The following is a 12,183-nucleotide window of genomic DNA, read 5'->3' on the forward strand; positions in this document are numbered from 1 at the left end:
TGCAGGCTGAGCAGATGCACGGACACTCCCAGCCTGATTACTGTACCTCAGCATTTAATCATCTCTTTTCCAAGGGCAGTGGCCGATTTAGTGTGTGCCGGGTTTCAAAGCTTTTGGCCCCTCCCCCCGTGCCATGGACATAAAGGCTGTGAGGTCAGAGACGCTGAGGATTTAATCTAATCCCATGTCCAGTGCTTGCGTTGGTGTTTGTGTGAGAGATCTTAAAATCTGCACATGATGATGGCGATATATTTATTTAAGGTGGATGTGGACTGACAGCGCTTGTAGAAAAAGATTGGAGTTGGGTTTTCCGGGCCTTTGAGGCTATGAGACAACCCTGTATATGGAATCTTTCTCTTTGAGACACCTTTAAGATACGTTAGTGCCTATCACAGTTGCTCACCTTGAAACAGCTTTGTGTAGAAGTCATTTCATAACTCAAATATAGTTGCAAAATTGACTCCTTCCCTGAGTTGTGTGAAATAAACAAAATGCAGTCTGTAAACAATTATTTTATTTGGATAGGTCTTGGGTGTGGTATTATTCATGTGTTTTTGTTTTAGGAGAAGATGTCTCACTGTTTATTCTGGGTTGGCTGTGGACTTGAGGCAGCCCTCCTGCCTGCTGAGATTACGCTTGAGCCACCACTTACTCTTAGCTGTGATTTTACATTTGTGTTTTCATTTGTAAGCATGGAACACGTGTTTAGCACCTGCACACTGTTAGGGCTCCGGTGATAGGCTCGGTCCGTACTTAAGGAATTTGCAGTCCAATTGAAGACAAGATATGCAGACAGTGATGATACCTAAGATTGTTCTGCTGTAGAAGGCTGGGCACAGTGCCGTGGGGCTACCAGGGAAGAGGACCCAAACCATTGGCAGGCAGACCCTGGGAGATCCAGAGAGCAAGCCAAGCACAGCTGTTGCAGAAGTCTTGGTGTGCACAGCGTGGAGATGCTTGCAGCGAGGGAGACGTTCAAGTACATCGCAGCCCTTGTGGCCCAAAGCATAGTGGGTGCATGCCTGTCTCCCTAGCACTTGGCAGCAGGAGCAAAGGCTCAAAGCCAGCCTATGATCCCTATTAAGACCCCGCCTCAAAACAAGAAGATAGACTAGAGCAAATCATGAGCACCTAGAACACGATGCCATTAACGCATCTAGACTGTGCTGTGGACTTCGGGAACAAACCATCACGGTGCCGAAGTGTGAGGCTCGAGGGCTAAGCAACATCGTATACGTAAGGAAGGGCAAATGCAAAGAATTGATTGAGCGCCTAAAAGCCATTTGGAGTGGTTTAGAAGAAACCAGGGCACCCTTACCCCTAAGCAACAGCCCCTGACCCTTCCTCTGCCGACTTCCCCATCACATAGACAAGATCTCTCACTGACCCTGCCTTTGTTGTATTAACACACCCGTAGAAGTGGGGTTTCAAAAATGACTGTTATCAAAGCAAAACTCAAGTCCTGCTTCATGTTGTACCATCAAATGCTAACCCTAAATTGACAAAACTGACTCCTAAAAATTGCTTACACAGTTGATAATAATACTATGAAATCAGATTTTCTTTTGCCCCATTTCCTTTGATTTGGGTCCTCCCCACCAGCACCTGGGAGGCACACACACGTGGGCACATTCATGCCACCAAGGGTATGTGGTGGTCAGAAGACAACTTTTGGGAGTGAGTGTTGTCCACCACATGGGTCCCAGGAATTGAACTCAAGTCATCAGGCTTGGTGACAAGGACTCCCCCCCACTGGGCCTTCTATCTGGCCCTGCACCCTCCACCCCTGCCCTTCCTTTTGGACAAGGTCATACTATTTGCCCTGGCTGGCCTGGAACTCCCTGTGTAGATCAGGTTTGCCTCCAACTCAGAGGTCTACTTCCCCAATGATGCTTAAAATCTCTTTGTAAAATTCATTTTTACTCTCAGGTGGGACTCTTCTGGTGTCCCTCAGGCCAGCCCAAGTATGGTACCACATAAAGTCACACACAGCTGGAGAGCAAGAGAGGACCCAAATTTATGACCATTTTTGTGGCAGCCTTAAAGTTAAGCTGCTAGATAGATAACCAGTTTTGATACTTGAATGTGGACTGTGCACATAAGCAAAATATGTAACTACGGTGTTTCAACCACTGTCTTAAAACAATGTGGCCGCAGCTCACGCCTTTAGTCCCAGAGTCCCAGCACTTGGGAGGCAGAGATAGGTGGATGTCTGTGAATTCAAGGCCAGCCTGGTCCACAGAGCGAGTTCCAAGACAGTCAGGGCTATACAGAGGAACCCTGTCTCAAAAAAAAAAAAAAAAAAACAAACGAAACAAAAACCATTTTAAATTTCAAACTGCCCTCTGTCCCCAAAATTAAGTAACTTAAAAAGTGAAATACCACAATTTAGGGAAAATTTGGCATCAGTATTTGTGTTATAACTTCATAAAAATTGTTTACTGTCAAAACAAATGTATTGTAAATGTTACTACATTTCAACTGTCAAAACAAATGTATTGTAAATGTTACTACATTTCAACTTTGTCCTTTTGTATAGCTTTTGTTTTCTCTTCAAGCTAATACTTGAATGGTTGAGGAGAGCATCTACCATTTTTAAGCCTGAGGGGTTCTCTCTTAACTTGTTCTGTAGTTCGCCTACCCGGTGACCGTGATCCCTTGGTGCGACAGGCCTGAGACTCTAGACCTGCTGCCTTCAACTCTGAACCAGTTGCCCCGGCTCTGCTCCTTGCTTCCTTCCTCCCTTCCCTTCCCAGGGTCTCCAGAGCCCATTGACTGCCATCTGAGGTTTCTGTGCTAATGGCCTGCCCCTTCTTCCAAGCCTCCTGAGAAAGTGTGCGTGAGCAGCCGAGTTTTGAGCCATATCTGAACTTATATGCTGTGTAGTTCATATGGGTCATCGTAGCTGGTTGTAGAATTCTAAGCTGCAAGGGATTCTGGAGTGCTTGAACTGGTGCCTGAAGGTGTGGCTCCATCTTCTTAGCTTCTGTGGTTGCGGTGGAGTCCGTATTATTCTGGTGCCCAGTTTTTTGCGTACGCTCCCCCTTCCCTACTTTTTTCTTTCTAGAATCTTTAGGGCTTTTCACCATTTCCCTTGTGTTATCAGAAGATGCATATGGGTGTCTGAATCTCTTGTTATTCATTGTGCCTGGTGCACCAAGCTGTCTTTCCCACGACAAACTCATTTTCTCAGTCATAGAAGTTTGCTTCTGTGTCTAGATTCCCTTCTTCCTAATCTTTTCTAGTATCTGGAAAATTTCATGGTTATCTTACAACCTTTGGAATGAATTTTATTTATTGCACTTTTTATTTTTAAAATACTCTCCTATTTTTCTTTTCTAGTTGGTTATAGAATTTTAGAGGAATTGTCCAGGGTTCTGTTGTTGCTGCTGTTATTTCTATGTGGCAAGCAAGGCCGCACTATGTAGTCCAGATTGATTTCGAACTCACAGTTCTCCTGTCTTGGCCTCCTGGGTGCCAGGATTATAGACAAACCTCATCACATCTTTTGGGATTTGAGGTTTGATTGGCTGACTGGCTGGTTAGTTTGGGTGGCTATTGTTTGTGGTGTTAGGAATCTAACTTCCAGCCTCATACATGCTAGATAAGATTTCTTCTACTGAGCTATCCTCCCGGCTCCCTGTTTTGTATTTCTAAAATGGAGTTCCCTGTGTTATGGCCTAGACTAGCCTGAAGCTCCGGGGCTCGAGTGATGCTCCTGTCTCAGACCCTCACCACAGGTTTGTTTGGGGGTGTCTTTTGTTTTATGTTTTATTTTGCTTTGTTTTGTTTTTAGTAGCATCCCATTTAAGACACTGATCCCTGAGGGTACTAGGCTCTCACAGCATTTGTTTGTTTTCTTCCTACGCTGTCTGTAACCCTGTGCCCCTTAAGAGGGACATATCAGAGCGCTGCTGTGCAGGTTGTCCAGGGACAGAGCTAGGCAGCTTATGGATGTTAGGGCTAGTTAGTATTAGAACAGCCACTCTACGTACCGTATCTCACTAGAGGTATTTTCTTCTGTCACAGTGGTCTAGGTGTTAGGGTTTGGAACATTGATCTACTAATGCACTCAGTTAAATACTAATTTCACAGTAATTCCATCTTCCTAGAGGATGCTGAAGGAGTTTGGGCAGGGGCTACAGCTTCCACTTCCTTTGCTTGTAGCTTCCCAAACATAACCCTTCCCTGTCCGTTGTAATTCTACTTCCAATGGGAAGACACGCTGAACAAAATGCACAGACAGTTATTTGCCTGTCAGCTGGAAGTGGGTCACCCTTCTCTGAGGCTCCATGCTATTTTCTTTATACTGTAGCTCCACTCTGAGGAGGAGGAGTGGCGCTGAGAGATAGACGGGGTGTGTGCATATTTGTTTTGTTTTGCTTTTTAGTTCACCCTAAAATATGGTTTTTAAATCATACCAGTCTGTGTAATGCTAAGATTAGTAGACAAATGGGCTAGTTTACTTTGGTTTTGTTTCTTTTATATGCTTGACTCTGGAGCACAGGCTATATATGAACCACAGTGGCCAGACATCAGGGTAGAAGTCGGAAATTTGTCTTTTGTTGTTTCTTCTCAGGCTGATAGAAGCTCTAGCATGGGCAGTTAGAGGGTAAAAGAAACAAGCAGCTAGAATCAGAGTTGCTAGAATGGGGTGGCTGGCAGGGTCGGAGGAGTCATGCTCAACGGGCTGTGCTTGCTAAAGATGAAAGCAGGCAGGTCTGTGTGGAAACTTCCACATGTGCCCACTTCTCTTTCCTGAGAGTCTGTCTTAAAGAACTGAAATGAGCCGAGAAAAGAGATGCTGCCGGGTGCCATGGCGCACACCTATAATCTAAGCACATGGGAGGGCTGAGGCAATAGGAACAAGAGTCTAAGGCCAACCTTGGCTACACAGCAAAGATGAAAGGAAAAGAAGTTGAAGCCTAACTATGCCCGAAAAGCAGGTAAGGCGCTAACCTGGGGCTGGCAGTCTGTGACACCCAGAGCAGCCAGCAGCCCCAGCCAGCACCTGGGTCCTGAGCACGGGCCCCACCAATGGTCTTGCTTTGTCTCTGCAGGCCTGGTCCAGATCCCTGTGAGCATGTACCAGACTGTGGTGACCAGCCTCGCCCAAGGCAACGGGCCAGTGCAGGTGGCCATGGCCCCAGTGACCACCAGGATAGCGGACAGCGCAGTCACCATGGACGGCCAGGCTGTGGAGGTGGTGACGTTGGAACAGTGACACGCAGCCCTATCCTGGCATCGTTTTCTAGTCTACTTCAGATTTTTTACCTGTTTGCAGAGGTGCAATCAAATGGGGTTGAGTCTCGGCGTGGGAAGAAGAGTTTTGGTAACCTTTTTTTAAAAGGAAGAAAGGCAGCAGATTTTGGAATCACCTTTTTCTAAAGCACCACTTCTGGGATTTGGTGGAACAAGAAACGACACCGATTTCACTGTCCCCAAAACAAGCCAAATTGTGGCCGGACTTCTTTGTGCGGAAAATGTGTGTATACTTATGTGTGCGTATGTGTGAGTGTGAATATATGTATATGTGTACATATGGACATACACATTTACATATGTGTATAAAGTATATATGTACATACATATATATATATATATATGTATGAAACCCGCATGGATTATCTGTAGGAAACCAAGGTGAACTGTGGGAAAAATAACCCGCCCAGTTCAGTGGGTGGTAGGTACATGGCTAGACAGTCACCTGGTTTTGTTCATACCAGGGTCATGCATTGAGCTACTGACAAACTCAGGCAGAGGTGAGCACGTCCTCCACCAAAGCTGCCTCCCAATGGCCGCCTAGAACTCTGCTAGATTCACCCGAGGGAAGGAAGATCCAGGACGCAGAGCGGTCCAGAAAGCACTATGGAGCCCTCTCACCTCGTGCTTTGCCAGCAGAGACTTCAGGCTGCCCCGGTGCTGACCTTGCCCCAGGCATGTAAATGCCCTCAAGCTCCTGGCAGGGGCAAGAAATCTTTCCCCTGGTTCCCATCTCCTCCCTTCCTGGGAACCCTCGGTCTTGTGACTATTGAAGAGTTGCTTTGGTTTCGAGGGCAGTCCAGAACCAGGCCTTTCGTGAACTGAAGGTAACAGGCGTGTTAAGGGCCTGAGGGAGTGCTTTAGGGAGCAGGCGGGTGTACGTGCAGGGGTGTGTGTGTGTGTGTGTGTGTGTGTGTGTGTGTGTTGGGGAGAGTATGGGAGAGCAGGAAGGGAAAGAGGGAGAAAACTTCATAACCAGGGTGCGACCATGGGAGCCATGCTCTCGAGCGTCCGGCTGTATCTTCACAGAGGAGATTGCCACATAAAGGACCTCTGCCTGTGGACTGGCCACCACAGATGTGTCTAGAGAGAAGGGCCACATTCCTGGAGTGACCCTGCTCCAGAAGGACTCTACAAGGACCGTTTTCCCAGGCACATCCTGGCAGCCCAGGCCTGGAACAGCTTTTCCTGCTCACAGTGTAGAGTGGACAGATCGTTCTCTGTCACTGTGAACTGTGCTTTTTCCAGCCACAAGCCCTGAGTCTCCAGTGGCTAGTTCATCTGACTTCGTGACAAGCCAAATCTCCGCTCCTTGCATACAGGGACAGCTCCTCGCCCTCCTCCCGGGCCCTCCCACAAGTGTGATAGTGTATTTAATGTGGTGTTTTGGTTTTTTGTTTTTTAATGAGACATTAAAAGATTCTTCATGTCTTGCTCAGCCTTTGAGAAAAGTTTCCGATTCTTATATTTGCTTGTTTTATATAAAATATCCAATGTTTTTTGTATGTTCTTTTCTGTACGTAATGGGGGAGGTGTGGGAAATTTACATATAAACAAACAGTCCTGGTTCTACGATTTGTTATTTTTTTAATTATTTTTTACCATATATTGTGAAGCTGTCCAGGGGCTTTAAAGGTCCGTGTTCCTTTGTGGTAAAGTAACCTCCTAATAGTTTGAAAAATTGCCAAGAAGAGAAAAGGAAGACCCCAGTAGCAGAGCATGGATTCTGTGTTGTTCTTCGTTCTGTCTAAACTGCCTCATTCAATAAATAGTTTAAATGTGGCAACAAGAAGTGCCCCTCTCTGTGCAGCCCTGTCCTCTTGGTCTACAGGACTGGTGGGGGTGGGTGGCTCATTCAAAAGCATGCACTAGAGGTCAGAGGGATTTACACTGGACAGCCCAGGGCCGGCAGGAGGCTCCCGGAGAGGGCCGGAGGAACGGCACCAGGCCCAGCTCAGTCTTTTCTAGATCGCGGTGTTCTGGAACAGTCGCTTCACAGAGCCTCATGATGTTTGAAGGCCCCACTCTGGCACTTGATTCAGGTGTTTATTTGACACCACATTAAAAGCCTAGGAGGGGTGTGGTGCTGCCTCTGCATCTTGGAAGGGTCTCCCTAGTGAGTGCGTTTGGAACAGGCAATGTCCTCAAGCAAAAGGGCCAAGCCTGAGTTGCTCTTCCGTCCTCGTGTCTTGGTTTCTCACACTCACACACCTCACTGTTTGAAAGTGCAGCTGCACCTCCCCAGCTGCCACACCCTAGCTCCAGCCCTTTCTCTGACCATCTTTGTTGGTAGATGTTTCAGTTTCCTGCTGGTAGGATTAGGGTGTCATGATGAGGAGGGTGCCTTCCCCTTTGTGTTTAACCTTGGCTCAGTAATGCTAAGTGTTCGCTCCTTGTTGGCACACATGGTACACTGCCCTCCAGGGAGGGGGGGCCAGAGGAAGGAGTGAGTGCAGCTGCCCAGAGCACAGGTCATCTGGAGACACACACCCCGTCCGCCATTCCAAGATGCCTGCTGCTAGCCCCTGCTGTTTGCAAGCCAGACCTAGGCAGTGCCTTCCACTGTTGACAACTGTCTTCCGCAGGGCTGATGACAAGCGTCTCTTCCACTTCTGCCTAAGCCTCTGGCCAGGGGCCAGCTAGGTGCAGTTAGTAAGAGAAGCAGAAGTAGACCGTGATCCAGTGGGTAGCCTCCTCAAAGTTAAGTGCTAGCACAATGCCACCTCAAAAGGCAGGTGGAGCCGGGCGGTGGTGACCACGCCTTTAGCCCAGCATTCGGAAGGCAGAGGCAGGCAGATCTCTGAGTTCCAGACCAGCCTGGTCTACTAGAGCTAGTTCCAGGACAGTCTCCAAAACCATAGAGAAACCCTGTCTGGAAAGGGGAAAAAAAAAAAAAAAAAAAAAAAAAAAGGCAGATGGGCCTTAGTACCTTCAAAGTTCCCAGAGAATCTGGGGAATCGAGTTTTGATAAGAAATCTGATTTTTGTTAGCAAGATAAAATTCAGTATGTGCTCTGCAGGCACAATACAATCTGTTTTGTCAACTAGATCTGACCTGAGGGTCTGTCGAGTTAAATTCACAAATATTGGCACGGTCCTGTGAGAAGGTTGGCAGGTAAAACGTGTTTGCTGCCAAGCCTGCTGACCTGAGTTTGGTCCCTGAAGCTCACATGGGAGAGGACCGATTCGCTGGGGTTGCCCTCTGACCTCCACAGGTGGTGTGGCACTTGTGAATACACATGCAGACACATACACAAAGCCCTTGGTTTGGTCCTCACAGCAATAAGTGAAGACAGCATGCCCATTAGCAGATTGCTACAGCCCCGTGGTGAGGCCTGGTGACGTGCTAAGTGAAATGGAGCGCAGTGTGTTGTCTCCCAGAATCTACCATGTTAAGCGCATCGCACAGCACAGGAAAACTGGAGCTCACAGAAGCCCAGAGACCTGCCAGTCCAGGAATGCTTGGTGGTCTTGATTCTGAAATCATCTGTGCTCCAGTGACCAAGCTAAGGAGATCACTGGAAGAGCAGCTCAGGCCGCAGGGCACAGCCCGTGGTGGGTGAGCGCCACACCCACCAGGGAGAAAACCAACTTGATTGTGGGGCAGGGTCAACATCCCCATTACCGCCACCCCACCCTGCAGTCCGGCAGCCTGGGGGTCATGCAGGTCACTGGCCCAGGCCTCAGCTGCTTTCCACTGAAACCACTATCCACCTGGCAGCTCTTAAAGTAACAGGGAACTGGGCGGTGGTGGCACACACCTTTAGTCCCAGCACTCAGGAGGCAGAGGCAAGTGGATCTCTGTGAGTTCGAGGCCAGCCTGGTCCACAAAGTGACTTTCAGGATAGCCAGGGCTACATAGAGAAACCCTGCCTTGAAGAGGGGACCACAAAAGGAAGAGGGGCCAGAGACAGCAAGGAGGAAGGTGGACTAGAGGAGCCAGGACACTGGGCTTCGGCCTCTGTGGCCCTTAAGGAGACAGGTCAGGTCAGGCCTGGGCCCTAACCCTGTCCGCAGGCACTCCTAACTCTTAACATGAATACTGGCTTGCCCACAATAGAGGATTCCCATAGCAATAGGTAGTCTTGAGTCCTTATGCTACTAACCGACTGAATGTGTATAAAGTGCCGTCCTCCTGAGCTACAGAGAGGTCAACCACCTAACCAAGCTCACTCAGCTAAGAAGAGGCAGAAGCCAGGGCAGCCTAGCCTAGAATCTATGCCCAGAAATGCTACTTCATATGCTTAAGAACACTGGTTATGTTTTTAAGTGGCTTAGCTATTATTTGAGGGGAGAGCTAGGTACACTCCCCAAAATGTAATGCACTGGCAGGTGAAATTATTACTGAGGCTGAGGGTGTGGCTTGTAGATTACCTGTCTAGCATTTGCAAGGCTCCCTCCCCAGCTCAGCTGACAAGAGGGCAGACTGTCAGCAAAACTTAAATGGCCCATGCACATAATCCCACTGTCAGAAGTAGAAGCCAGTATGGATACATACTTCCATCTCGAGATTTTATTAATTAATTCATTCACTGATCCCACTTAAATTTCCTCTGAATTTATGTGCCCCTTAAGATGCTAATAGTGGGGCTGGAGGAATAGCTCCAACATTAAAGGCCAGGCTCATACCATAAATAAACTAATAGTGATGGTCAGGGGGAAAAAAGAAACTAACAGTGAGCTAGGTGGTGGTGACAAGCGTCTTTAATCCCAGCACTCAGGAGCCAGAAGCAGGCAGGTCTTTATGAGTTCAAAGCCAGCCTGGTCTATACAGTGAGTTCCAGGGTAGCTAAGACTATGTAGAGAGAGACCCTGTCTCAAAAAACAAACACAAAAAAAAAGAAAGAAAGAAAGAAAGAAAGAAAGAAAGAAAGAAAGATACTACAGGAGACCATGTCTCAAAAAAGGAAGATGCTAGCAGCTAAGTTAATGAGTACTAAACAGCTCCGCACTGCTGTCAAACACCTCACCCTCTTAGCTCTATCCTCTCCAGCCTGCGAGGAGACCCATCTTACAGCTATGGTGACTGAGACTCAGCGTCTTCCCCTAAGTGTTTAACTCACAAACGGAGGGCTGGGTACACACAGGTGTGACTGTCCCCAACTGCCTTACTGGAGATGCTGGCACACAGAACAAACTCACACTAGGATTCTACATAAACATGCCTGGTTTTGGTTTTTTATTTTTGAATCAGGGTCTCGCTGTATATAGCTTTAGCTGGCCTAGAACTTGCTTTGTAGACCAGGGGTGTCTTGAGCTCACCCTCTCCCATGGACAGTCAGCTTGCTCTGCAATTGCACCCTGGTCCTTATCCAGAGCTTGCTGTAGGAGCTGTAGCTGGGCCTTTTCATCTTGAGTGCAGGCATTACCAGGGGCTGAATTCATCACAGTATTTACCAGTGCTTTCTTAATACCAGGACACAGGAAACCCCAAACATCCACTTTCCTTAAATACTTTCCCACAGAAACTCGGTGTCAGCACTGTTAAGTCATTTGGTGGGAAATGTTGATTTCATTCATAGTCCTGCAAGGGCTGAAGGGCCTTGGTGCCACCTAGCAGATTTTGTTGTCTTTAAAAGCTCCAAGAACAACTTGAGCAAGGAAACTCAAGAGGTGTCAAGAAGGTCGAGCCAAATCTGGAAGTCATTGGATTGTGAAGTCAGTTGGGTCTAAGCCCCAGGCTTGCCCTTGAGCAGAAGGCAGCTTTAGCTTTGAAGACAGCTTTAGCTAGCACCAGGCCCTTCTACCTGTGAAGAGAAAGGCCTGAGAGACGCTCAGCAGTTAGAACTGCTACCTGCTCTTGCAGAGGTTGTTACCAGCTTACAATTGCCTGTAACTCCAGCTCGAGGATGGGCACACATACACATACGGATAATGAATAAATGCCTATCCAGAGGATGGGCACACATACACATACGGATAATGAATAAATGCCTATCCAGAGGCAGAGAGAAGCCCAGGACCACGTGGCAGCCAGCGGGCATCACTTCCAAATGTTCTTCAACTTGAATCCAGCTGGCTCATCTTGGCATTACGATCCATGAATAGTCTTTGAAGGGGCCTGGTGGACATGGGGCCTGGCTTCAGTTTCCTACCCCATCCGCACAGCATTCCTCGTGCCCCTGCCTTCCAGCTGAGGCTGACCGGAAGGATGATCTGTCTGTGAAGGATTGAACCCTGCAGGTGGCCAGGGCTCCCATCATCCCACCTGCTGTGGTGGGAGGCTTCCACGGAGATGCAGCTGCGAGAAGCCTGCCTCTGTGCATGCGTGCGCTAGAGTATTGGAGAGTGTGGTCTAGTGACCAGCTGGGGTTACATGCCCCCTGTGACCCACTCAGTGCTGACCAGGGGTTTACACAAAGTCCAAACGCAGGAGAGACAACTGTGAGGCTGGGCTATGACACAATGGCAGCACCAGGAAGCGTGGAGCCCGACACGCCAGCCAGCGCCTCTGACGTCTGTACCAGCCTGAATCGGCCCCTCAGGCCTTTATGACAGCCGTGTGCCACATAATGTCCCATGCCTACCATGCGCTATAACCTCAGCGCTTTCTAAGACCATTCACCCATCACAGTCTCACTTCTGAACAGTTTTATTTTTCCAATAAAAGAAGTATACAGTGAAGTTGAAGGAGGAAAGCAGGAGAAGGCAGAGACCAGAGGAGACCACACATGTGCCCACTCACACCACCCTTAGTGGAATAAAGGGTTCCATTAGACCTGGAATAAAGGCTAAATGTCGTCACTGATTCAAACAAGACAGGAAGTCCTTAGCCAGGCGGTTGTGGCGCACACCTTTAATCGCGACAGGCAGGTGGATTTCTGTGAGTTCCGGGCCATCCTGATCTACACTCTGGAGACAAAGGCAGTTGGATTTCTGGGAGTTTGAGGCCAGCCTTGTCTACATAGCAAGTTCCAACCCA

General features: G+C 48.2%; 1 protein-coding gene across 3 annotated transcripts in view; it reads left to right on the forward strand.

The window, feature by feature from the left end:
• Nrf1 (nuclear respiratory factor 1) overlaps positions 1-6,834 on the forward strand; it is a 102,515-nt gene extending 95,681 nt beyond the window's left edge. For 2 of the 3 annotated variants that reach the window (XM_051175836.1, XM_051175837.1), the window contains one exon: positions 5,061-6,834. In XM_051175836.1, coding sequence (XP_051031793.1) covers positions 5,061-5,224 — 164 coding nt within the window. In that variant the 3' untranslated portion in view covers positions 5,225-6,834. The remainder of the gene's footprint in view (positions 1-5,060) is intronic. The other variant, XR_007833945.1, reaches the window with a different exon arrangement.
• Positions 6,835-12,183: the final 5,349 nt, after the last annotated feature.

This window comes from Phodopus roborovskii, unplaced genomic scaffold, assembly GCF_943737965.1.
Source record: "Phodopus roborovskii unplaced genomic scaffold, PHOROB, whole genome shotgun sequence".
NCBI classification, from domain to species: Eukaryota; Metazoa; Chordata; class Mammalia; order Rodentia; family Cricetidae; genus Phodopus; species Phodopus roborovskii.